We start from the raw sequence: 16926 nt of genomic DNA, 5'->3' as shown, positions 1-16926 counted from the left end.
TATATAGAAATAATGAATCAATTGAACATGTCGTGCGGCCATTGATCTAAGGCGAATCACACATACATGTAAATTTCGCTGAATTTTTTTTAAGGAAATAAGGCATTAATTCACTCACTATACGCGTTCCTCAAAATTTTCATTTGATTTAGAGCATAGGAAACTTTTTTACCGCGTGTCCACTCTTTAATATAGCAGCACTGTGTACGAATATGTGTATCATTCGATACAAATGAGGTCAACAATCAGTCCGCGCGCATCATAAATTACTTCATGTTATGCTTCTCGTACGAGAATAATTCAAATCAAACCACACTCAATCGTCGTTTTTTTCACTGTTTTGCTTACATATACGTATAACATTCAATTTAAAGTTGAAGTATAGTACTATTTTCCATTCCCGAGCGTTGACTTTCATCATCAGAGAGCCGATAGGGTTCACTGCTTATTATGAGTGCACTGCTAATTAATCTACATGTGGAACTGCCAGGGATCATGAAAAAAAAAACAAGTTTTTAGACGTGGTCACCCACCGAGGAAGGCCGTGGGCGAGATGATGCCGGTGCGCTTGGCGACCACGATGGAGATCCCAGACTCGAGGAAAGGAACCGTAAAGTCCACGACGCTCTCGCGGTCCGAGTTGATCTTGAAGGAGCTCAGCGCCATGTCTGCCTTGTGGTTCAGCAGCGCCGCGACCAAGCCGTTCCACTTTGCACCCTGACGCAAAAAATAAGTCATAAGTAAAATTTTTTTAAAACATTAAAACTCGCCAGCGGATGAAACATCTAACGTAGACACACCAACAATAATAGTTACTTCAGAATGAGAGTTGCGTGTGATTAGTATTCTGCTACGTCGTATTTGAGGCTTTAATTAACTTCAAACGTCGGCCAATGACTGACTACGCTCATTAATGTGAGAAACAATCGCATTGATGGAGATTACATTCAGGGTTCAAATTTAGTTGGGCTTCAAGAAGTAATCCTATTCTAGCTTTGTTAATGAACAAATTAGTCCGATATTCTCTAGGAATAGGACAAGCAAACTTAATTTATAAAAATTTTCTTCTAATTCGATGAGTTTTGAATCGATGTCATCATTCAAAAATATTCATGCCACGCCAGTTGTTTTCGACTAACATTAACTTTTCAATGACTTTCAACCAGAATTGGTTCGAAGCAAAAGGTTCTAATATTATACATACTAACCAAAAGCATAAATCTATTTGACATTTTTACCCACAGAATCATAATGAAAAAGAACAGACTTTCCTGCAATGCCCTAATTTTCAAGCAGTTAACCGCGATTCTTCAAACGATGGTAAACGGAAAGTTTCTGATTTGTTTTGAATGAGCCGAAAATTGCAGGAGGGAAGAAACAGCTTCGCAGATGTGGCAGAAACTATACGACCCTCCCGAAGAGAAAGAATTTTACTCACGTCCCCGAGGACGTTCTTAGGAAGATCATTTGTCAGCGCAAATGAGCCGTCAAAGTTGCTTTACGTGACCGGCTAAAGTTGTGTGGATTCTTAAAAACCTCCTTTCTAGTCGAAACTCTTTATTTACTTAGTTTAGGTTTTCTGAACTTTGTAATCGCTAATCCAATTTTGGGCTAGAAGAAAAAGCTAGGAACCTAGCATGATGCGTAACCGTAGCTCATGGTCAGTATTATAGAAATTTAGTAAGTAAATTGATGACGGAGAGGCTCAGCGCTGACTTCTAGGCTTGGAAAACAACTGAATAAAAATCAGATTGAGATGATTAATTAGAGCAACGCCCGCAATAACAAGTGACTTAGAATTTTCAGATTAATTCATCTTCAAATGAGAAATGTCTCAGGCAAAATGATGTTAGGTGCTTAAATTTTGATTTCCAATAGAGGAGAATTTCTTTCGTAATTAAAACAAATTTGGGCTTGTTACGCCTCAATACCATCATCATAAATTAATAATGCAATGATTTATTTTATTCCAAACTATAGTAGGTACAGCACACATTCGTAATGAATTGATGTCGTCGTAAACGGTTTATACTGAGATAATATGAATTGTAATAAAGATTGGAGATATTATTAGTCTTATTTCAATCCTTTTAATTCTGAAATGACATAGCGTTACTGCGGTAGCTTGGGTGACATATCTGGTAATGTTTAAATAATATCTTCTCTTGCTAATTTTTTCATTTCATATTGTATCCCAAAAATTGTAAGTATATTTTTAATCTCAATGCTACGGCTACGTGGAATAATTTTTGAGGTAAATTTCAAAAGTTACATGAGGGAAATTTCAGTGTCCGTGAAAAATAACTGATACATTTATAAAATTTCGTTTCGCTTTAGTGCAAATAACTTTGTTGTTTGTTATTTGACTCTAACTCTAACTCCCATCTAATTTGTTTTAGACTCTAACGCAGACTCTCTTCTTGACTCCAGATAAGTCTTGCATCATGATTGGTCAGAATCATCGACTATATTTCCAATTTTGCAGCAAAATTACCGGTACTCATTCAGCCATTTGAGTGTCCATGATTTAGGTGGTCACTCAAATGTTGTTGCTTCTAATTCATTACGTCTACAGTATTACTGAAATAATTTGTTTTAACAACATGCATTGCAATTGAAAAAAATCGTGCCTGAAAATCTTGCCTACTTGATGATTTTCCCTTAATCCATTGCTTGAGGCGGACAAGTAATTAACCAATTGTAATAAAGAACTAATGCGTCGCGTCAAGTAGCAAGCTGTAATGTGGTCCAGCTCAGACGTGTGTCGTAAGTCGCTATGTAATAGCCAGTGCGAATGGGTCTGACCCTTGCTGTTCTATAATGTATGTGCAACGTTTCTTACCTTTACAAATCTCAGTTCTTCGCTATTAAATATTTCTTTTGTTACTGTTATGTTCTATTGTTCCGTGTTCCGTTTATAAGTATTTTGCATTAGTTGTTATTCTTCCAGGTAACTGGACATTAGTTGAGTTAAGCTTGGATTTTATTTGATTCTTGATCTCTCAACAACTACAAATAGATCCCTCAACACCTTCAAGTAGATCCCTCAACACCAACAAATACCTAAAGGAACATTAGTAGACTAGATACAATGAATGATAATTAGGATCTTACCTCGATGGTGCCCCACTTCTTGTCCTCTACTTGCACCAGGTCGTATGTGAAGCCAAGGTCTACAGAGAACTTCTTTAGCAAGTCAATGCAAAAGCCTGAGCAGCACATGTAGTGCGCCGTCTCATTGTTGGTCGTCGTCGTGTTGATTGCTCTGAAATAGCGAAGAAATAACGCTTAATTATGAGTAGATACTACGTTTCAGATACTCATGCTAGCGAAAAAAATTACGTTTAATTATGAGTACGGAGTTTTTTAATTTCGGATACTCCTGTTGTCAACGATATAATACAGGGTGTTTCAGAATTAAGTAACCCTTTTAATTTGTTAATAAATAAAAAACTAAGAACGTTATGAAGTTGAAACTTGTTTTATTTAAAAGAAGAACATCTTCATGGTAATATTGCATCATAGTTACGTCATTATCCTGTATAGCTTGCTAAATTTGTGTTTAATTATCAAGCCTTAAATTTTCATCATGATTCGCTACAGCAAAGAAGAAAGAACAAAAATTATCGCTACAGTCAATAACGATGTCAATCACAGAAGTTCAACGTGATTACAGGATCCATTTCAAAACAAGGATTTCTTTTAAATAAAACAAGTTTCAACTTCATAACGTTCTTAGTTTTTTATTTATTAACAAATTAAAAGGGTTACTTAATTCTGAAACACCCTGTACCATGTATCTATTCAACAAAATACGGAATAAATTTTTGAAACACTATCGCACCAATTAGTAGCAACTTTCTAAGTTGTCATTAAAAATGTAAAAACCTTAATATAAAAGAAGCATGACATAAATGATCTGGGGTAATATCACATTCTGTCGAGAGCAGTGTAGAATACGAATACTTGTACACTGTATTTACAAACAGTAACCACAGCGAACTTCATTTCAAATTGCAGATCCTGTAAATAGATTCTGATTCTTGTGTTGCGTCACTATTATGGCTTCAAAGCCACACAATCTAGATGAAATGGTTGCTCCAATCCCGGCAGTTATCCATCATAATGATTTGGATTTTGCCTACTAGGTAATTGAGAACAATCAGAGAAGAGTCCGGTAAGCATAGTTTGTGTGATAAGAACCGATGATCATCTTACATGATCGTATCAACAAACACAACATTGATAGTTTGAAACTGAGAGACCTTCCTCGACAGGAATCGTCTCACAAAGTGACGGAATAATGAGGGGACAAGTCTGGCATGAGGGGACAAGTCTGGCATGAGGGGACAAGTCTGGCATGAGGGTACAAGTCTGGCATGAGGGTACAAGTCTGGCATGAGGGGACAAGTCTGGCATGAGGGGACAAGTCTGGCATGAGGGTACAAGTCTGGCATGAGTGTACAAGTCTGGCATGAGGGGACAAGTCTGGCATGAGGGGGCAAGTCTGGCATGAGGGCACAAGTTTGCATGAAGGCAGTATTGCTCTCCAAGAGTCATCTTCAAATATTTACACAAAGCTTGACTGCGTTGATTTAATTATTCAATTCATTGATCTGGTTGTGCGTCACTGTCTTATCATTTACTACTCAGATTTTTCTGTAATATTGTATCATCGAAAATAATAACGAGTTAAAAATATTATGCCCTCTATTTGTTTAAAGGTTGAACTATTTCAGGCCATATTGATATACATTACAATAAAAGATAAGTATTAATTCGTTGAGGAGGCATTACTAATTGAACTCGTTGAAGAAATAAATAAATTGTTTTGATATAAGTATCCTTTACTGATTTGTAAATGGTAAATACGGTCCAACTAATCCCAATATAATTCTTAATTAGAATCACAGCTTGAAATACTATCGTATTGACCGAATAAACAACATGCATAAATTTATTATTCCAAGCAGAAGTCCATAAAATCTCATTCAAACATTTGTTTTCACCTTGCTGCATCATTCTACGTTTGGAAAAAGCCCATAACCGGTAATTAACAAAATAGAGCCTTGTGAATCGATCAAAAATGCACGATCTTTTTAGCCATGTTTTCGTTAATAATTTAACATAAAATACCGCCGGAATCAAATTTCATCATGATAAAACTACACGTTTTCAAGAGATCTATTTATCGATGTGAAGACGAGAGGAATCCGTTTGAATGAATTCGAGCAAATTCTGTTACTCAATTCCTCCGACTGCAATAACCGACACGGAAATATCATCCGGCACTTCAAAGACGGCTGAGATCAAATGACGCTGCCTGCCATTGTGGTCTGACCGGCGGCTGTAAAAAAAATCAATGTTAGAGGCTAGCAAAAATATCTAAAAATGTCTGGCCACAAAACACACGTAAAGGAAATATTCGTTCGAAAAGAATATAAAATGGATGTTACAGAATGCAACGAGTGTAAAAACTGTTGAGAAACTAAGATAGCATGATTTTACAACTAAGTTACTGCAGAAGTTACACTTTATAGAAGTTTAATGCGAATGATTTGCACGGAATTTGTCTCGCTGAAGTTCATCTCTCAGAATGGAGATGAGATCCTACGAAATGACGTCAAACTCAGCAATGTTGATGAGTTCTCGTATTGCTCAGATATCACTTTTGAAGTCGATATCTTTATCCGCAGCACTACCGTCGCCGTATTCATGTTCGACCGCAGCCATGATAACAAAAGAGATAAAAATAAAGCACGTCCATCTTTGAAGTAGGAGTGTTACGTTGCAAATCTGACGGGCGACTTGACCACACTAGTTCTGGTCGAGATTTCATGAGCAAAGATTCTATTCATTGAATTAATAGTTATGAGAGACTTTAACCGTTAAATTACTAGTATTTACTTTTATTGACTACTGAAGCCTTATTTAGGCCGTTCAAGCGAAGTTTATTGACGCAAGCAAATGAAAATAACAGAATATTGGCGGGCAGAAAAGTTTTCGATGTTATTTAGCTCCTAAAAAATATTATGTAAGAATTTTAGGTCATGAAAAGATTCATGTTTAATTTATTATTTGCAGCTTTACAAGAACACCCTATATAAGCATGAAAAGTAATTAACGATGAATGCAACAAAATAATTTGCAAGAGTCGCAGCAGCGCCCACCATCTATGTCTTTCAATGAAACATTATTATTAAAACTGAAAATTCTCCACATTATACGAAATTTGCTCGCCGACATTCAAAAATTATCGCAGGACTATTCTCTTTAGCAAGTTATGACATGCACTAATATATAAATAATTTTAAAGAATAATATTCTTGAGATCTCCCGTTCCCACGACCATAATTAGTTGCCGTAGCTGCATTTTTTTCTGCACGGTCTATTATTATAATCACTACGCGATGTGAAACCCGATTCATTATTCAAAAGCCGAGCGCATATTAAGTACTAATGAGCAACAGCTCCGCTGGTCACAAACTAATACTTCAGTTTACCCAAAAAATACCCATTAAGGATTAAGTTCGAGCTGAGAGCTACGAGCAGCAAACTTTCTTGATTATTCACCAGCGCAAACACCGCAGCAACGCTGCTGGAAATACATTTCATAACTGAGAGGGAGAGAGCAAATGCAAGGAATGCAGTCTAGAGGTACTTGAAATGTTTTCATAATTGAAATTTTTAATAGGAAGCTCATCTCAGCTGGAAAATTCGAAGTTCTCAATAAGTTCAATCTAACCAGAGTAATATAAATAATATCGTATTGTAATAAGGGTATTATGCTAATATGGAGTAAAAAATTTGTAACCTAAATTTGCGCTTCAAACTACGTAGAGATAAACTTTTTAAACAATGTAAAATTAAGATAAGATAATTTGGAAAGAGGCAAGTAAATTAGGTAGGAGTAGAATGTAGGAGGCTTTTACATGCGCGGCTTGGAAAAATTCAGGTTGAGATACTGAAATATTAGAAGTAAAGACCGCAGACTTAATCCCAACGAAGTCCATTCCCTGGGTATACCTTCAATGGAATAGAAATAGGACCACTTTACTTGAACGACTTTCACTCAGTAACTATCTCCTCTTATTCAATAAACCTACTGTAATATCATAGGTTGTTTGTGGAGCTCAGTAGGTGTCAATGAATATGATGCTGCCATCGATATATATTAAAAGTACTCACTGTGAATTATTTTCTAACATAGAATTAATGAAAGTATCGTAATAAAATGAATAATATCTACTGAATTTAGCTACAGTTCCAACAAACATGAATATATATCACGACGTATATAACGAATTTATTGAATATTAATTAAAAGAAACTTATTATTTTCTTGTGCAGTTTGTTCGGTACAAATATCGGGATATAAAAGTAGCTAAGTGCACAGATTTCTTCTACATGGGCACAATACAAAATTTGAATGAAAAGAATTATAACAACTGCCTGAGGTCTAATTCAGGAACTGAATCATATTGATTTATCAGCTCACAATCAAAATATTTTCACAACGAGTGCTGCAATGAAAGTTTATTTATTCATAACACTTAAATAAACAACCATAAGGATTTCAGAAACAATAAAACATATTTTTGGCCACCGTTCAATTTCTTGAATGATAAGCTTAAATGCAGGGAAATGGAAACAAATTCACCATCATTTTATTCTATAGAGCAATTGTTTGCTCATTGTCCCGCACGAAAAATCTTTACGATCGATTTTCGATGATCGAAGTCTCATTGAAAACCATCCAGAGTCTCGGGAAAGGATATTCTGGTAATTACCGAGACTTACAATTGGATCCGCAAAGCTTCACTGATCCAACACGTGAGATTTGGACGGAAGAATGGATAGAAACAATCCATTATTCGTAGCAGACTATTCCGAACGATCAACTTAGGTGCGATTGCTGGAATTCACATATGATCATAATGGGATGCGGGTATTTTCGTCGTTGCTATCTAATTACTTACTTATTAACTTTATTGGGACTGTATCATTCAGTGTCTCCCTCACACTGCATCACTCAGTATCTCCCTCACACTTCATCACTCAGTATCTCCCTCACACTGCATCACTCAGTATCTCCCTCACACTGCATCACTCAGTATCTCCCTCACACTGCATCACTCAGCATCTCCCTTACACTGCAACCATTATAATTTTACTTTTTTCATTATTCTACTGATTAATTAATTCATTTAGAACACGTGACGCCAAAGATATCCGCACCTCGAATATCCGTTTTAATTCAAATTTTTGGTAAGAGCTACAGACTAAAAACGATTGTTTTTCCTACTCGAGGCTTGTTTTGGAGCCGCGGATCCCACTATTTACGGAAAGTCGATGGACCGTTACCGTTTACTGGAAATTCATACGAAAAATCCGACTGCTGCAAGGATTTCGTTTTCCTGAACAGTGGACATGCATCAGCCCCGAATATGGAAAACGAACAAGGGAAATTAACCAACTTTTTGATAAAGAATAAATAATTCATTCTCAACAGATAATTGATTACTTCTATACGATTATTTGGGGCAAAAAAGTATTAACAGATTACGTAAACACCGCACATTTTGTACATATGCACAAACTAAAAACATGATGAAAATATTTGAAAAGACTCATGCAAGATTTGTAATGCACTGTTATCGCATCAAATTAAAACAAACGATTGTTGAAGATTAATCGTCGTCGTCAACATTTATATGCGTCATTTGATGTCCCGTCCTATCATTGAATGGGGAAGTTTAAAAAATATTCGCGAGCCATTCATCTGTGGCACCCACAACCAATGTTGAATTAAATTTGTGACGTTATATATAAAGTGCAGAAAAAATATTATACATGCTGATTTGAGCCTATAAAGAAATTAAACTCCCAGAATGATTATAATTTAGCATCAATTGAAATGAGGAAGTATGTTAATTTGACCGGGAAATGCAACATTAAATATAAAGGCATTTCAACATTGATGTTTCCAATAAGTTTTCGACAGTTTTTTGACGATGCCAAGAATGAAGGCTACGTCACAGGAATTTCTTTTACCGCCGCCTCCAGGATGACAGTTTTTCTTCATATCTAAAAGTAAGAAATTGAAGTCCTTGGTATGTCGTCCTGGAATCTGATGAAGGCCTTCAAAATGACACCCTACAAAAGAACAGAATACACGACGCTCGTAGCGCTCAGCCTCTTTGGCCCCGGAAATTTCAAGTGACAAAAATTTTCTTGCTATAAAATATCAAATTAAAGAAGGACTTCCAAGGAACGTCTGAATGTGACCTTTTGGGTGATGCATTAAAAGAGCGAGCCGTACAAAATATTTCGAATTAAATATCCTACGACTGAATTTAATCATTACTGGAACGAAACGGTATGCCCGACAATCATGCACAAAATTACTGTAATTTTGGCGAGTTATAGACCTGAAATTAGGTAAACGAAAGCCTCAAAGACGGTTATTATCTTATTACATTTTCGCACAAGCGTTGAAAACTAGTAAGTAGAAACTTGCGACGGACAATCGTACACGAAAAGCCTAAGCTCTTTAATCTGCGTTAAAAAACACGGTCAAACAATTAAATAAAATTTGTAATTGAGTATGTGCCTAAATTTTCTTCTGAATGAAATAATAGCATTTGGGTCAGTTTTATTTCCTCTTTAATTTAGGACGAAAGGATGCACAGTTGTGGGAGAGCCTCTTAGATATACCAGTTACTGCGACCAATAAATGAGGGTAATATTTTAATATTTGATCCGTTGAACTTGCTTGGGCTTTATATTTGGATTCAAGCAGCGATTATTAAGTACACTCTTAAGTCAAGGTTTCATCAACTCCAATAGTTTTTTATTGCAGTCAGTTACGATAATTTTTCGGTACCAGAAACCTCGAGATAAAAAATAAAATGTAGCGGCAAAATTTAATGCTACACTCTGTCAAAGAGTGCAGCATTAGTCAGTGCAGTGGCATTAGTCAGTGCTCTTACACTGCAGATATATTGCTACAATGTCTGATCTCTGTCAGTGTAGCATTAGCTCTGTCGCAAATTTGCGCGCCAAAGTACAGTCATTTGCAAAAGTTTAAGACCACCCTCCAAATTTGGGCTTTTTGCATTACAAAAGGATATCGAGGCAAAATATTCAAACTGTTTGTATTTGATGAGACTTAGTAAATAAATAAAAAGCAATTTATGATACATTTGATATATTCAGTACTTATTTTGTCCCTCTTTATTGTCAATAAGAGCCTGGATTCGTTGTGACATACTGCTGATAAGTTTCTGACAGTACTCCTTAGATAATTCCTAGCACCATACCTGCTTAATGCATTCTTCTGATGACTTCAAATTTTGAAGGCGGCTTGCTGCTACCTTATCCTTCATGACTGACCACAAATTTTCAACTGGATTCAAGTCTGGGCTATTTCCAGGCCAGTCCGGCAATTCAATGTTGCTTGAGGTAAAAAAAAATCTTTCAACTGCTGGGCCCGATGGCATGGAGCACCAACCTGCATGAAAATATTACACTGGGGTATTCCCATGTGTAGTACAAGCTTTTGTTGAAGCAGCTTGAGGTACCTTTCTCCATTCATGGTTTCTTTCTGAGGCAGAAAGTACAATCCAGCTGTCCCATTATGGCTAAATGCCCCCCAATCTATGCCACTGGGTGGATGTTTCATGGTAGGCGCCGTATATTTCTCATCAAATCTTTTACCAACTGGTCACCTAATGTGTTGATGGTGTGACCCAAACTGGTGAAATGTACTTTCATTTGAAAACAACACTGTGTTTCACTTGGCAACCGTCCAATCTTGATATCTCCTAGCAAAATTCAATCGATTAATTTTTATGGCAGCAGTTAACTTTGGTTTTTTGGGCAGGCTTGAAACTCTTTAGGTGAAATTCTTTGCTTAAACGGCGTAAAATAGAACTGATGCTCACCGCACATCCTTTCTGAAGCAATATTCCTTGAATTTTCTAACTGGAACTTGTTGGAGATCTTGCAACAGTGAGCTTCATCATGTTGTCATCACGGCTGGTTGTTTTCCACGGATGCTCCGACCTCTTCTTGTCTGAATACTGGCCATCATGTTCAAACTTGCGTATTGCACTGTTAACTGCAGTCTTGCTACATCTCACCTTTGAAGAAATCTGGCGTTCAGAATAACCTTCGTCATGTAAGAGTTCAATTTGAGCCCTCTGAACTTAGGTAACAGATATTTTTCTGCCCATTTCTTATAAATGAAATTTCTGCTGTCTTGCAGCTACAACCTTTTCTTGTGAATGCTGGGAGGTAAGACACGCACAAACACACTTCTCCGACCGCCTGCGGCTACTATTACGCCCGCCACAGGCTCAAATTTGCACACCACCCATCCAAAAAGGGTTATTTCTGATTTAGGTCAAATTCTGTGGGTGGTCTTAAACTTTTGCAAATGACTGTATATGCATTCTATATAATTACTTTCAGCAACGTAGTTATGTGTATCAAATTCACCCGCCGCAATAGGGCGCTAAAAACTTTCTTTGCGACTTATATGGAACAATAAATTGTAATATAGTGAGATACTGAAAAACATACTCTAATGACTGATCATCAGTGACTAACGAACAGTTCCGACCTCACCAGCGGGTTTCTCTGAAAAAAAAACGACGTGTAAACTGCGCCCTTACAGCACATAAAATATATGAAAAAAATATTGCTCCTTGAATAGCGTATGCGGATAAAATGTCCAATGAAAAATGAATAAATCAGATTTGAAGTAGTCTGTTAATGAGGAACCTATGAGCCACAACAATCGGTCGCGGCAATTGGACTAAATTTTTTCATTTCAAGCTTTAGCTCAGTCACAAGTTAAGCGAATACTTCCTAGGGTCGAACTGCGACGTTACATGCAAAAATACGCGTATATAGCGCAAGTATTGCTGAATTATAAGAGAGCATGTGCAGACATTTTCAAGGCCGCCTTGTCTGTAAAAGTTTAACAATTAAGTGATTCGTGAGTACTCAATAACTCACGAGAAAAAGCTGATCAGATATATCATCTTCGCCGGCACCGCTTAGGAAAGATGAAAGGTTCATGGAAATTCGATTACCGCGCAGAAATAGCAGGACGGTCGTGAAATATAATAGGCCATTTTCGTCAGCTATGTTTGGCCTCGTTATTCTTTATAACGAAACCCAAGCTGCGTTGCAAGCATATTATCAATAATAGAATTATTTTAAACCAAGTTTGCTCACTGCTATGCAGAGACTTTTTTCCACCACGTGTATGGATTTTTCACATGCTGTAATTCTGAAGGCTCTAACCCGCAGCTATATGACCTATGTATCTAGGGAAGTTTACTCAATTTTTTTTCATAATTACAATATGTAAGAATCAAGCAAAAATAAAAAATAAATAATTTGCAACATAAATTGCAAAAAAAGTAAAAATACTGCGAAGAAAAGTTTTTGAAGTGTGTCCATTGAATGAACAAGCTAGCTGGATGTAGCCTAGCGATAGAATCTCACGAATGTATACATATGGTGGCCAATACCCTGCGGTATATTTTAATGGTGGAGATAAATTTGGAATTAATCTCAGAATGAAAATGTAGCTGAAAATAATGTTCCATTTCGACATTATTTGTAGTGTTTTGGTAGCTAATTTTATCTGCCATCGAGATATTAGATATTTCTCCGATATACATGCATAATGCATTTTTTTGTACGAAATATCTCAGCGCAAATTCAAAATATTATGGCTGGTAGCATGGAAATGCCATTTTTGATTCCAATATCCAATTACTGGAATCACCATATGCAATTACATCATATTGTTAGTAGGTTTGCCCACTGTTGCTCGTGATCTACGATCCCTGCAATTTTAGAATCCGGGATTAACTAATTAGCCAAATGAATGTTTTAACCCACATTTTCAGAAAACTTAAATTTACTTGCGTTAAAATAAAAATGCTTTGCGTAAATAAATTAAATTTTGTATATTTATACTAAATATCAAGATTATTTTTAATTAAAATGGCATTCCTAAAAATGAAATTCGCCAAAAATAAAATAAGTCAAGTCTCCTTCGAAACAAGGCGTCTAGGCAAACTAACACGAATAAAACTCTAGCAAACAAAGGCGTCTTTGAGACAATAGTGCAGCGTGATAGTTTCTCTCAAACAAAGGCGTCTTTGAGACACTAATGCAATATTTGAGACGATATTGAATATCAATGTTTTGTTCAGTCCTTTATTTGCCGTTTTGTAATGCCTTACTCATATCGCAATAATAATATATTTTAAATTCAAGTTAAAATCCCGGCACATTACGGACCGTGGAACGGTGGTCAAACAATCCATATTTAATTGTGGTACCATGCTGCGAACAGATTTACAATAAAAAATTAACACACGAAGTGTGACATTTACATACAGGATTGAAATGTAATCTAATCTAATGTTGCACACGCTTACAAAAACGATGCTTCTCCCATCTACACTTGAATGTTCTGCAGTTCCTGTCATCGAAAAAAGTTACGACTCCCGAGTTCACATGTAGAGAAAGCGGAAAAATTAACTATAAGTAAACCGTTATTTAGTGAAGGCAGAGGAAGACATCAATTCCTATAGCATAGTAAGTATCCTGCATAGGGGACTCAACTGACGTGAATTGTTATCAATACTTAGCAAAGGGACGTCATTCAGAAGGATAGTTCAGCATCACATGACAAACCGAGTCAGTATCACATGTAGTCCGAGGAAGCACTGTATACATGACAGGACGCAGCTCAAGTTGATTATGTTGAACATAGGAGAGTAGAGGAAAAAAATCGGTTTAAAATTTTTTATATTGATGATACTTTTCTGATCTTCAAGCATCCCTCTCATCCGCGCCTCTTCTTTGATTATCTAAACCTCAAACATCCTTCAATCAATTTCGCTATGGAATTAGAATCCAACAATTGCTTGTCGTTTCTCGATTGCAAAATCACAAAATCCGGCGGTCGTTTTCAGACTTCCGTATATCGAAAACCGACATTTACCGGTTTGGGTTTAAGCTTCTTTAGCTTCTGCTCGTTTCGTTTCAAATTGAATAGTCTTCAAACTTTGATATATCGTGGATATAGGGTGTGTTCTACTTTCCATGATATGCATTTGGAATTCGATTTCATTCGTAATTTTTGAATTTTGACTTTTAAAGTGATTTTATTCATTTTTAGTTTAGTCGAACTGATGATGGAGCTGGACTCCGAAACGTTTTCAATATCGATATGGTGAATTTTCTTGGCGTTTTCTTTGCTTTTAAATTCCTTGTGAACTTGCGATATAAGCAGACTAATGATATAAGTACTGATCTCAATGTTTCGTGGACAATCATTATAGCAAAGAAGCAACTTAATATATTGCGACGATCGAATTTTTAGAATGGAGATACAAGAAGGAAACTATATCAATTGGTTGTAACCTGCCAGGTTGAATTAATTATTTGTTTTCATGACATTTGTTCTTCCAAATATTTTCATTTTTAGAATTAGTAAGAAAATGCACGAATGTCTAAACAAAATATGGTCGTCGAAATAATTCCTTCCTCTGATTGGGCAACTACTGCGAACTCACGGCCTACCTACTGTACGTTTGCGCCCCGCTACAGTTCACTATTTTGCAGGTCGATTTTCAGCCTGTGAAATGACTGAGCAAATATGAAATCTGCTCATCCAGCAGCATCAGGACTCGAACCGAATATGCGCACGCTTCTAACGATACACAATGAGTGGTGTTCTATTGCTCCTTATGAAGTAGGATGCTATGATCAGGCTCATGAAGTTTTAGCAAGTGTGAAGAAAAAGAATGAAGCCAACCAAGACTGATGAACCTTCTGCTCAGAGATGAAAAATGGATTAGCCATGACAGAAAAAGTAGTTTAGAAGAAAAGTATCTAAGAAATTCGCATGAATGAATATTCTATTTGTCCAATATATTGACAATATGGAAATACTTATTAATTGCTTGGAATATGCCGAATGAGATTGTATATACTTCAGAGTTTACTGATTCTGAAATGCGTATGAGTAATTAGGAAACGTGATGTAAAGTCACCAAACATGAGTCTAGAACTCAGGTTATGATTTACAATCTCAAGCAAGCGCAAAACTCTACGCGATTGTTTGACTTTGGCTCGTATTGATAAAAAATTCTCTGCATTGTTCTCCCTAAATGAATTTTCAGCTAAATTTTGAGTTTGATAGGTCGCTTAAATTATAGAATAATCGATGTTTTATGAATCGAATTCTGATTCTACCATCGATATGATCTGCATGTCAAATCAGGAGCGATATCCAGAGGCGACTAACTGAGATTTTTCACGTTTCCCCACAAAAAAAAACGAATTAAGTATGCAAATTATAATAATATAAAGTAAGTTCTCATATAACCGTGAAACAAAAACAATAACTCGAGAAAGTATGAAGCTTACGCAACAACTATAGAAAAGCACTCGAGTTGGAACTAGAGAAATAAGTTGTACTCTATTTTCTTTAACTTCATTCAAAAACAAATCACTGCAGTCAAGCAAACGCAAAAGAAAGTTTGCGCAAACCATGAGTACAGTCTCTGTAACATTTGCTTTAACTTTCCTTCGACCAATTAATGCTGAAAGCAATAAAAGGAAGTTCGAATTCTTAAATATCAATGAGTTTCATTTGGCTTTATTGGCTATTTTTTGGGGGGCTATTTAATTTGGGCTTCATTGGCTATTTTTTTAAAAATACCGGAGAGATTTCAATTTATTTCCTGATTGTTAATCGAGCCGCCAATACATATATCATTCTGATAATTATGGCCATATCTAAAATTTGAAATCACTGTCAGCTTAGTTTTATGAATGTAATGCGCGAGACATAGAAGAGCACAATTTACGTCATTTAAAATTTTATTTAATAGCTAAAGTGGAAAAATGCAATGTTTAAAACGAGGTTACAATTTCATAACGGTGGATATTTTTACAAGTTTTGGATATCGACCGGCCAATTTGGGCGAAAAGGGGAATATATTTTACAATAGTCATGTAATAGTTATATAATATAATAGGAACAGTTTTGCACGCCTCTCGATACAAATCTAGCTTTCAACAAAACATCATTGTTAGCACATCGGACACATACTGATATTTACACTGGGTAGAGATGGATGTCGTGCATTCGGTAGTAAACCGCCTTTGATGACAAAAGCTAAATGTAAAATTTAAAGCGTTTTGTGAAGGCCTATTATTTTCATTAAAGGCAGTGGTATTTTGAAAACGGTATAACAAAGGCTGATAAGTGGACAAATATTAATGAGGACTAGGGGCACAATAGGATGTGAAATGAGTCACGTGTGGATTGATTTAATCAGTCCTAGTGGACTCAAAAGCTACTAAAATACAATAAATAGTGTGCATTTCGCGATGGTTGAACTATTCAAGTTAGTTTCGTAAATTGATTTAATTTTGTATTCATGCAGTATGTAATATTTCAGATCTAATTTTTTTCCTTGTTGAAAAGAGACGTGGCCCTATGCGCGTAATTATGCTTCCTGAACTTTCTGATCATACGTGGGCAATCCCATTTCAAGCGACAAATTTCTTCCAACAATTAATACCAGCGGAGCCCATCTAAGAAAATGAGATTGCAGTTTCTGGCATCAACTCAATTCCGGTCAAATGACCCAATTAAAACATTCCTAATCAATGCAGCCACGCGAGAACTTTAGCTGCAATTAAAAAAAACGAGAAGCTTTGAAGTTTAGCTCAAAAATCTGCAAGGAAAATGTGGTATACTTCGTAGAGCTTATATGTCATGAGCCAAATTGCCTGGTAATTTTCTCGCCGAAATATATCGACGCTAAAACTAAAATCTTGAAAATAAAATTTGATGCACGAATTTTACGAAGTCGTGTC

The 16926-nt window shown here is 36.1% G+C and overlaps 1 protein-coding gene across 1 annotated transcript in view; it reads right to left on the bottom strand.

The window, feature by feature from the left end:
* Positions 1-16926, bottom strand: part of LOC108667076 (glutamate receptor ionotropic, NMDA 2A-like) — a 126940-nt gene that overhangs the window by 65534 nt on the left and 44480 nt on the right. The window contains exons 9-10 of the mRNA XM_047883925.1: positions 3115-3265; positions 534-717 (exon numbers count right to left, since the gene is read on the bottom strand). Coding sequence (XP_047739881.1) covers positions 534-717; positions 3115-3265 — 335 coding nt within the window. The remainder of the gene's footprint in view (positions 1-533; positions 718-3114; positions 3266-16926) is intronic.

The sequence above is a fragment of the Hyalella azteca genome, unplaced genomic scaffold (genome assembly GCF_000764305.2).
Source record: "Hyalella azteca isolate HAZT.00-mixed unplaced genomic scaffold, Hazt_2.0.2 contig14048, whole genome shotgun sequence".
Taxonomy (NCBI): Eukaryota; Metazoa; Arthropoda; class Malacostraca; order Amphipoda; family Hyalellidae; genus Hyalella; species Hyalella azteca.
The sequence above is the reverse complement of the archived record's forward strand: the minus strand, read 5'-3'. Positions and strand labels throughout refer to the sequence as shown.